General features: G+C 39.2%; 1 protein-coding gene across 1 annotated transcript; it reads left to right on the forward strand.

The window, feature by feature from the left end:
• Positions 1–2572: 2572 nt before the first annotated feature.
• Positions 2573–10892, forward strand: LOC122972553 (sterile alpha motif domain-containing protein 9-like). Its single transcript, XM_044339741.1, has 3 exons — positions 2573–2679; positions 4927–4981; positions 5099–10892. The coding sequence occupies exons 1-3, from the start codon at positions 2573–2575 to the stop codon at positions 9962–9964; spliced, it is 5028 nt and encodes a 1675-aa protein (XP_044195676.1). The 3' UTR covers positions 9965–10892.
• The last annotated feature ends 619 nt before the right edge of the window (positions 10893–11511 follow it).

Below are 11511 nucleotides of genomic sequence, written 5' to 3' on the forward strand. Positions count from 1 at the left end.
TTATCTGCTCAACGTAGCCTGCAGGGAAACCTGTCCTTTCTCTCATTTGATTGTACACTCTGGAATGAAGAGAGACTGGTTAAGGTGCGCCACACTTTAATGTTCCACTGAATGAAAGGAATTATTACTGAGAGAATAAAAAAACATGCTAGGTTAAATCAGTGTTACATCCTGAGTTCATCAAAAATGCTAGCAAATAACTTGATATACAACAATCAAATGTTTGTTTGTTTGTTTTTTTAAGATTTGGATTGATATAAATTTGGGAGAAAAGTCTGCTAAATCCCATTACTGTCCTTTGTGTAAACAGGTAAGAACAGGGTTGTTGTCCATGTGTGAGTTAGTGGGATTTGAGGATTTGATTTTAGGTTGATTTAAGTTACTGCAAGTAACTTTTAACTGGTTATGAAACTGTCCCATTTTAATACTGATGCCTCTATATGACCTACATAAGAAAATTAGACCATCAGTGAGAAGAATGACTATGTCTATATAGTTATTCTAAATGCCTGCCATCAGATTTACTGCACGCAGACTAGAAGAGCCAATGTTTACATAACATGTAGCATTGTAGCATGGAGTACCAAGATGTCACTAGTAGGAGGGGAGGACATTTCTCTTCATTTGATAATGTTAAAAGTAAATTTAGACTTGCTGTCGATTTTATGACTCATCTATCTACTAAAGCAAGGAATCTCTGTCTGTGTGTCTGTATGTATGTATGTACTTTACATATCTCTTGAAAAGGTTCATCCGATTGACTCCACACTTGGTGAATGCATTGCTGGGGAACAAAGGGAGTGCTGTGTCAAATTTGGTGCAATTTGGACACATGACACGTTTAATATTGATAAACTTTGAATAAACCAGCGATCAATGGAGCTCTGCCAACTGACTCCTGCAGGGAGAGACCAGAGACAAGGCGTGACACAAGTCAGAGAAAAGTGCTCTAAAAAGAGAAAAGTAGACAGCAAAAACAGAGCTTTTAATCAAGAATGGACACTCTTATCCTGTGTCTTGATAGAAAGTGTAGCAAGTTGAACAGATCAAATGCAGCCTTACATGTAACCCAGGTGTATGAATGGTACTAAATAGAAAGTGCAGCTGCATCGTCATATTACAGTTATTAATCTTACATATCCACTAACATTATCTCACCACTAAGCATCCTGCAAACAGCTCACTCACTTTTAAGATGCACGCGCTAGCCAGATCAAGATTTTTACACACAAGGCGGTGGTGCTCATGGGAAATGTAGTCTTCATTCTGGGAAAACACAACCACTTTTCTCCACAGAGGTGCCAAAATCAACACAAAATGATAGTTCCTTGTAGTAACTTTAAATCATTTTTTCCTCCAGAACAGAATTGTAGATCTGTGGCAAACAAGGAAATCCATCACATAAAAAGTGGCTGTGTACATGGCATTTAATCCTTTAACAAGCTGCTATAGGTAAGTAATGCCACTCCCCCACAGTGCACAAACAATGAGGATTCACTTTTAAATGTTTTATACTCTGAAAATGCTTCATGTTTTTTTCACATTCATATTTCTATTACATGTTATCAGCATGAGACAAATTGAAATTTTTTTTTTTACTCCTCCTCACTAACAAATGACTTAAAGGGGACCTATTATGCTTTTCCTTATTTTCAGTCATATATATAATGTTACAATGTCAGATGTTCACATCAAACATGGCTGTAACTTAAAAGTTTCAAATAATTATAAGCTTGAGATGGATTTCTTTACATGATCAGTTGCTCCTCACACAGTGCATGAGTTCACAGCTCCATTCTGCTAACATTATGGCATTTTTCCATTGTTTTGGGGGGAGTCACGTCCAGCCATGACTGAAGTGGAGTTGGCACGCTGTGAGTGTTTTTCCGTTATACAGCAGTGCAAAGTAAAATAAGTAGTTCATCTGTTGGAGGTGTGCTGGTCGTCTGCTCTTCATCAAATGTCATCATCACTTTTGCCGTTTCTGCTTGTACTATTCCTCCCTGCATTATTTCTAACTGATCAGCTCAACAAATAGCTCCAAATATCTCCATATCTTTTGTCAACTGTTTTTTAGTGCCACTATGAAGCTCTTCTTCACAGTAAAAGTCTCCTGTTATTTAGTCATTTAAAAGCTTTTAATTTGAAGCAGTAAAGCAGGAAATGTTGAGCTTTCATCAGCAGTAACTTAATACAACTCTGATATGGCTGCCCCTCGTCAGGCTTCCAGAAAGCTGGCCAATCAGAACAGAGTGGGCTCATGGATAGGGGTCCTTAAAGAGACAGGAGCTAAGATTGCCTGTTAGAGACAGAGGCTGAACTGAGGGGCTGCATAAAGGGCCAGTATACGATAAATAAGGAGTTTTTTTAACTGTGAAACATGCAGAGCTACTCTAGTGGAGTCCAAAAATAAAAATATAGAGCTGGAAATGAGCATAATAGGTCCCCTTGGAGCAGAATGGAGGGATGTGTTTGTTCAGTATTGGCTTTGAAAGAATTGTTTCTCTGCACTGCAGGAGATCATGAAAAGAAAGTAAAGGACGCTACACTTCACCCTCATGACTGACCAAAGATGGATCCAAAGCAGAGGAAGCAAACCAGTTCTTCAAGTCGTGTCTCTATGACAAGTGACACTTCAAAAGATGAGCCTCCATATTTCAGCAACAGCAACAAAGAAGGGTATGTTTATAATTAGTATCATTCTCCTCTGTACTGTCTTACACTAAACCATGTGCAACTCTGTAGGTGAGATAATGAGCCGGGCCACATATATGCTACCACTTGAATGGTTAACATTTTTCTAGTTATTATCATTTAAGTGCACAATTAAATAAATCCTTTCTGAAATACCTCACTTTTTCACAATGGGCCTCATTCACAAACAGTGTGTACGCACAAATCTGTACTTAAACCGGGCGTACAAACATTTTAAGCACAAATCTGACATTCATCAATATGTTCTTACCTGAATTTGTTCTTACTCTGCAAACAAATTTAGAACTGCCTTAGACCATGTGTATGCACAAATCATAAACATCCCACAGTCTTAAAAATGATGTAGTCAATATTTATTTGATGTAAACAGGATATTAAACCACAATTATTAAAAAATATGATTGGGCCTAACATTTAAAAGTGTGAAATTGCTAATAATACACAATTTATTTACTAATTATAAAATTAATAGCTAAAACGTTGAAATCCATGAATCACCATCATAAATTTAATGAAATTATTGATATATTAAAATTGTCAGGTTCCCACTTTTAGAGACAATAGCTTATATATTACAATTTCCATATTGGAATGTGACAGTATCAGATTTAGCCGTGATATATGAAGCTGATTAACCAGTAGCTTGCTCAGTGTCCTCACAGCCTGACCGGTCAGTAGTGGCACAGTGAGGAGCACTCTGCTTTCACTACATCACAGTTTGTTGTGGACAGAGACGAAATACGATGTGCACCTGGCACAGCAGTAGAGATTTATTTAGATCAATTCCACGCATCTACACATTTACCAACTTTTTATTTTGTTACACATGTACTGTGTGGTAGCTGTGCAACAGGTATGCAGGCTGTATACAGGATTCACAATCAGGCTCCTAACGGTTGTGCCAGTGGCATGTTTACCAGCCAAATCTGCCTTTTCTGGCCTCTACTTCTGACACTATTGTTTGCATTTCATTAGCAGACATTAGCTACATTTTTACCATCACAGCCCTCTTTCCAATGAGTAATAGCTCTGTCCACTGCTGCACTGCTCCCACAGAGCTGTCCTTATATAGAGAAATGGGGACGTAGTGGTTTGCTAATTACAGATAGCGGGCATGCACCTGTTATTTTAGAATGATTGAGATTCACTAACATACGCACAGTGGTAAGAACAAAATTGGCCAGTGTGCACGTGTCACTTATTTTCTGCACAATGTAAGAATATTTCTACACACATATTAGTGAATGAGGCCCATTGTGTCTACGTCATTTAGTCACTTGATTGAGAATTAATATGCTACCTGCAATTAAAAAAATGTATCTTTGTTCAGGCTTCCTGTCCCCTTTCAGTTCCCCCTGCAACACATTAGCTTCCATTTCAGCTGTAGAATACTGATGTAAGTGGTTTGACAAAAAAGATAAAAAATAACCTAAGGTCCACTTACTAGCTTTTTCTGTGATTTTCAATGTGTTCTCATCTTATTCATCAGCAGAATATGCTCAGTTGTCATGGAGATAGCTCAGTTCAGTCACATGACTGAAGTATGAATCAGTCTTAAGATTAATTGATTTAAGTGTCTCAATAATAATCATTACATTATGTAAGACATCAAATAATGCTGGGTTACATGCACTTTACAGCTATCAGATTTCATTATAATGTATATATCACTTCTAGGAATCCTCCATGGGCTGAGACAGACAGGACGGACACAAACTACAAGGAGAGACCTAGATCACCAACTTGTCTGTCTCTGAAGAGTGCTAGATCACGGACCCCGCCACCAGATTTTAAATCTGGAGATACAGAAGACAGGCAAGACTTTTTGTCTGCCCTTTCACTTTATGTTAAAATGATGTTACAATGTTACGATTAAACTAAAGTGCTAGTTCAGACAAAGCACTGAAGTTGCACCTATATTTGATGTTTGGTGACAATTTTTTAAATGCTTCACCACCATGATCTGTTTCAATATCTGAAAGCACAGATACATAGCACTGATTTGACATGCAGGTACGTTGATTGATTATCACACAGCCAAACCAAATTTTAGTCTTAAGAAGACACAATTTGGACACAATACCCTTTTATTGTATTTGTCGTCACAGGCTGAGCAAAAGTCAGTTTATAATATGTTTGATAAAAACACTGATGGAGAAATCATACATATTTTTGCTATAATTAAGCATATTCCTTGTTTTCTGTTTACAGGAATGTGATACCAGTTACAGAACAATTTCCTGTTGGTGGACCACAGGCAAAAATTGTATGTTAAGACTATGTTATCTTAATTATAATAAGATAATATAATTCTGTTTTGAAAGCCTGTTTGATTTCAAAATATTCATCATTATTTTTTTTATTTTAACTTCTTGGTGCACAGGGAGAATATGACCTCACACTTCCACCACTGATGGAGGACTGGACCAAAGAACATGTGAAAGACTGGCTGATCGTTAGACTTAGAGTACCACAGCAAATTGCACAGAAGCTCTATGACCAAGAGTTGTCAGGAGCTTGCTTGGTCTCCTATGAGAAACAAGACCTGTTAGAATTAGGTGTTCCGCGAGCACCAACAATACAAATCATACGGCAGGTTGAGAAGTTCAAGAAGCATTTAGAGAGATATGAGCCAGGTGAGAGGATACCAAAGAGTTATTATGAATCTAGAGAAGGTGAACTTTGGAAAAGTATAAAGATGCAGGATGTGTCAGGAAATATGGATGAATCTGTGGAAGTTGAAACAGTGTCATCAGATTCAGGAATTCAAAGTGTAAGCTCCACAGTGCTGATGCTAGAGGAAGCAAGAAACAGAATACGATCTGTAATGGATCAGACAAAAACAAATGACAAGCAGTTACATATAGCAGAAATTCCTGACAATGCAACATTTCTGCAACTCAAGAAGCCAATATGTCAGATCCGGCCTTTTGACCAAAGCAACACCTCCATCTTTTACGCACAAAATGACATTCTTCCTCCTGTAGCAGGTCCAAGTAATCTTATTGACCCTGTCCATGAGTACCAGCTTCTGCCTAGTGCAAATGAGGCGACTGAAAGAGAAATCCTTTATGAATTCACAAAGGAAATATTTAGTTTTTCGGCAAGCTGCATGAACTCACGAACCAATGGGACTATTCATTTTGGAGTGAATAACGAGCCAGGTCAGGGACATGGTCAGGTAGTTGGGCACAAGATCACTTCCTTCAGTAAATACAATGAGGCGTTTGAATCATGTCTGAGTGAATATTTTGAGGAAAAACACATAAATGCTGCCAGAATGTGCATAAGGCCTCCTATATTCATCCAAGTTCACAGTCAAGATGGAACAACTTCAGACAAGTGGGTGATTGAGGTTGATGTTGTTTCAACATATTCTGATACACAAGAGAGTCTTTTTTATACTTTCTTGAGTATTGCATCAACAGAAAAGAAGCAACAATCCAAAACTGAGTGTCTCTTTGTCCGGGATGGCCCAAGATCCATCAATATTTTAGCAGATACAAATCCTCGAATAGTCCAAGAGAAGATGAAAAGTCTGATTGATAAAGTCAAATGTTGGGCATCAGCACGCAAGTCAGCTGAGGAAAAGGATGAACCACAGCCCTCTCGAGGCCACCAGGGCCAAAGGCTGAAACAGCTGATCACTCGTGGAAGAGATGCATTTGAAAATTACATTCGAGTCATTGTTGTCACTGACAAATGTCATTTGAGCCAACTTGAGCACTTGGGTTTTCTGAAAGAGATGAAGTTGTTTGCTGTACTTGAGTTTGACCCAGAGTCCGATGTGAATGGAACATGCAGTTTTTACAGAAGAGATCGCGTAGCCAATCTGCACCACCCACGCATGTACACCACTCAGGACAGTGTAACTGCAGTCATTGTAAAGCTGAACTTGTTTAAGCAAACAAGTTGGATTTTCTGCAATGGACAGGTGAATGAGGAGGGTGAGACAGACAAACCACTAACAGCTAGTGAATGGCTCAAGAAACGCTCTGGTGATGTCAACAACATGATTTCGTTTCTCTGCAACCCAGATTTGCTTTCCAAAGATGGACTCCTAGTGGTCTTCATTCTTCACTCAGCTGTTGCTGACATCTCAAGCCCTATTTTGGAGGCCTTCTGTGCAATATATCGTACACTGGAAGGGGTTGACAATATGTTGTGCATATGCAAAGACTCCACTGTGTTCAGCCACTGGAAGTGGCTGATAGAGTCTCGCTGTAAGGTGGACATCACCAGTAAATGCATCTATGAACTGAGTCTGAATGAAATATCTAGCACCATCAAAAAGCTTAAAGAACCTCAAACACGATCTTCTGAGAGATACCTGCCATCCACAGGCTCAAGCTCAGTCCTCCTGGCAAAAAAAGATGAGGAGCTGATGACTGTTTTGGACATCTTGTGTGAAAATGAATGTGAGAACACAGAAATTGAAACAAAGGAGTCCTTTCAGGAGTTCAAGATGAAAACAGAGGAGAATTTTTACAGAGGAGGACAAGTCTCATGGTGGAACTTTTACCTCTCTGAGAAGCCAGGCTGCCTCCCATTCATCAAACGAGACAATTACAAAGAGCTATATGACCTGATCACGCCTGTAGAAGGCTACACAAATCCTTGTGTAATGATAAATCTCCTCCATCATCCAGGATGTGGGGGAACAACTCTAGCGATGCATGTTCTTTGGGACCTGAGAAGTAAATTCAGATGTGCTGTTGTTAAAAACAATATGGCAACAAATAATGAAATTGCAGCCCAAGTCATGACACTGTTGACATATGGCAAACAGGAGCAGCCAGGCTATACACCTGTTCTCCTCTTGGTGGACAACTGGGATGATATAGAGGACCTAAAGCAGTGCATGCTGAATGTCGCCAGTGATCGGAAGCAGCATAACAATCTCATGGTAATAATACTGAACTGTGAGAGAACTCAGTTCCCTGATGTGAGCTCGAGAGGTAGCCGCATTTCAAATGTGTTCATCACCACCAAGCTGTCAACCAAAGAACAGGGTTTGTTTTCTGAGAAACTTCAACAACTCAAGGATGACCATGAAAAGCCTGAGACTTTCTATGCCTTCATGATCATGACAAATAATTTCAGTGAGGCTTACATAACCAATCTGGTGAGCAACACTCTGAAAGATCTCGACACCGCCACCCAACAGGGTAGGCTTTTCTCCTTCCTAGCATTGCTGAACACCTATGTCAATGGATCCTACATGTCACTCTCTCTGTGTGAAGAGTTAGTAGGGATAAGAAATCCTCTGTGGAAGCAAGAAACTCTTGATGATAAAATGAATCCCTACTCTACACTGCTGATCACTTTCACTGTGGAAGAGCATGGCACCTATCAAGCAGTACGATTCTTACACCAAATGATTGCTAGCAAGTGTCTTCAAGTCATTACTCACAAATACAAACTTTCTCTGGCTGACATAACTATTAACCTTTTGCTCTGTGACAAAGTCTACAAGTCATGCATGGGAAAGGATTTCCTGATCCAAAACATCCAAAGCATGCTAGTCACACGTCACCGAAAAGAACAAGGGGATGACACAGACTCACTGTTCTCCCCACTGATTGAAAAAATAGGTACGGAAGGAACTGGTAAGGAAGGACCTGACCAAATTGCAGATGTCTTGAAAAAAGCCACTGGGAGATTTGACAGAAGTGCAACACTGCCACAAGCACTAGCAAGACATTTCTGCTTGAAAGAAAAAGACTTTGAATCAGCCCTCAAGTGGGCTTTAGATGCACAAGGGAAAAAATCGAATTCCTACATTTCAGATACAGTCGGACAAGTGTACAAGAGCCAACTCAAAAAGGAAATTGAAGATTCAAAGGATTTCACTCCTGAAGCACTTGACAAATGCCTAACCTTAGGATTCAAAGCTGTAAATGCATTCCGGGATTCACAGGAGCTTGCCAAGAAAGATGAACAAGTTGATCCGTTCGATTTACACACCAGAAAGAGAACAAAGTCCTACAACACATCGGGTTATGTTGGAGAGACAGAAGTCATGATAATGCTTCTTGATGTCATTAAAGATCTTCCTCTTTTCACCGTCAGTGACAAACACAAAAGAGATAAAATGTTACAGTTTCTCAAAGGTCACCACCCAGTGAGTTATTTATATGGTCACAGCAACACAAACATTAACCAGTTAGTCACTGTCCTGGCAGACCATGAAAAATTTCTGGTCTCTTTGAAGCCAAGGCTGAAGGAAATTTTCAGTTTTTTTGAGAACTACTTCACATACCTAAAGCCCAGGTCAGTGGAAAGGGAGACATCTGATAAAAGAAACAAATGTAAGGTTTCTGTGTACTTCAGAAATTACATGCAAATATTTAGCATTTCAGAAGAGGAGAAAGCATCTGAAAAAGCAAGTAACCCCAATCTGAGTCTCCGTCAGGAGATAGTGGATCAGAAGCAGTATCTGGAAATAAGACGAGCAGACTCATTTGCTGGACTTCTGCAGTGCTTGACTGCAGAAGTCAATGGGGTGGAAATGGAGCACATTCTGAAGAAATGGCAGTTTATTTTTGACAAGTCACCATGTAGATACATGTCAGATACAGTCAACTTCATCCTGGCAAACATAGTTCTACACAGCATCAAGCCCTCCTCCACACTGCTGTATAAATATGAGCAGTTGGTCAACCTTCTCAATGAGGCACTGCAAAAAGAGGGTACGCATTCAAATTTGACAGAGCTGTACTACCTCTCAATGCTGCTCATGTGGCCTACGAAAGACCAAAGGCTTGAAAGCTCAGCAGCATCCAAAAATATCAGCACATATGTCACATCAGCCAAGAAATCTTTTCATCGACGCTTCTCCCACATGTTTCCAGCAAGGAGTGTAATTGCTCATTTCTTCCTTGGGAAATCCAATGGACTAAAGCGAATAGTTTCCAAGGCGAGGCTTGATCAAATTTTGATCAGAGTTTCAAGGCAACAAGCTTCTTGCAGTGGTCAAAGTACGCAACCACGTAACCTGCACCATCTCTGGCAGAGTGGTGCAGTATGGAATGAGCCAGAGGTCCAGGGAAAGCTGTTACGAATTAAAGGAAAATCAGAAAATGGAGACATCTATGTTAACTATGGTGGCAACCTAAAAATGCTGGTGCGTCCAGTTTACCTGGGTGATATTCGAAGCGGATGCAGCCGGGAGGAAGTGTCCTTCTACCTGGGATTCACCATGGAAGGCCCTGTGGCTTATGATATTAAGTATGAAAACGAACAATGAGCATATTTTACTTGTGGGTGTAAAGAGTAGTTTACACATACACACACACACGCATATACATTAAGAGGCTGGACAGAATAATTTAAGCCACATTAAAAAGGGAGAGGAAATGGCAAAACTGATTCAAGATTATGAGCTCATTTTACAGTACCATGAACGCCCTGATGTAAAAACACTGGATCTCACAGATCTAGATGAAACACCCACGTTTCAACTGTGATTTAGAAAAAAAAAAAGAAAAAGAAAGAAAAGCTGGTGTACACCTCCAAACTAATATGTGCAGTCTCGGTGATGTATTATGTCTGGCTTTGATCCAGAAGTGAATAATGGCATATTGCCCAGCATTGAGATATTAATGCTGTCAACCAGCAGGTGTCTGTAACCCAGTCTTCCTTCTTTTCTCCAAATCTAGATTATTTGGGATTGCAGTCCTTCAGTCTATCATTACAGAGTGAAGACAAAAACAAACAATGTTTACTTGATATGAAATGTATTGTTTCTTTGAGAATCATTTTTATGTAACAACTGTACATCCAAGCTAGTGACTCTATTACTATGAGTTCACTTTTTGTGCATTATATTTGCTATTGAGGAAAATTTTTTTTTTTTTTAAGATTTTGAATGTTTGTATAGCATTTCCACACATAGACCTCAATAATGGAAAAACCAAACCATGCAGGCAGAGGTGCCTTTTACCAAATGTGTGTCTGAGGTCTCAGTTGTTGGTGTTCAAGTCATGTTTATCTCTAATCAGTCATGATTTGCTTAATATATGTTTTTGATTAATTTTTGTTGGATTTTTTTTTCTTGTTTTCATTGTTGGATATTTATAGAGCCGGCATACTGTAATATTGAAAGTAGATTCATAGATGTATGCATTTGATTTCATGATGATATTATCTTCTGTTAAATACAGGAGATCTTTTTGTCAAAGCCTTAATGTATTAAAATTGAAATACTGATGACAAACTGAATGAGTTCTTGAGCATGAGAAGATCCTTTACAGTGGTAGCACTTTACCAGCTTATAATATAATTAATTTCTCCTCTAGGTTGCAACACCAGGGTCTTCATTTGTAACCACTGTGATGCACAAAACAGGGCTTGAAAGATACATACGTCACTCCCCACAAAAAAGTTGGAACTCATAAAAACAAACTTGATGGGTGAATGTGCACACCTGTACAGAAACTCTGATCCATGTGTACACACATTTTGGAGACAGGGGAAATTGGCAACACAGATGGTGAGGTCATATCAAATGTTAATTATAGATCCACTTTATTGTAAACATTCAAGCCAGCAGTGTTACTTGTGTTTGTGCTTGTAGTGAGCCATAACCATTCCATAAGCGCCTTTCAATTTTAAAAGATATAAGCCAACTCAAATCTTAACCACTTGCCTCTGATTTATTATTGGACTATTAATGAAATATTGAGCACAATGTGCTGTCTCATCATTACAATCCCAACCCCCAGAGTGCAGAGCAGAGGATTGGACATTATGCTACCTATACTTCAGGTCAGTTGTGGAGCAGCACAGCTGCTG

This window comes from Thunnus albacares, chromosome 3 (genome assembly GCF_914725855.1).
Source record: "Thunnus albacares chromosome 3, fThuAlb1.1, whole genome shotgun sequence".
NCBI lineage: Eukaryota > Metazoa > Chordata > Actinopteri > Scombriformes > Scombridae > Thunnus > Thunnus albacares.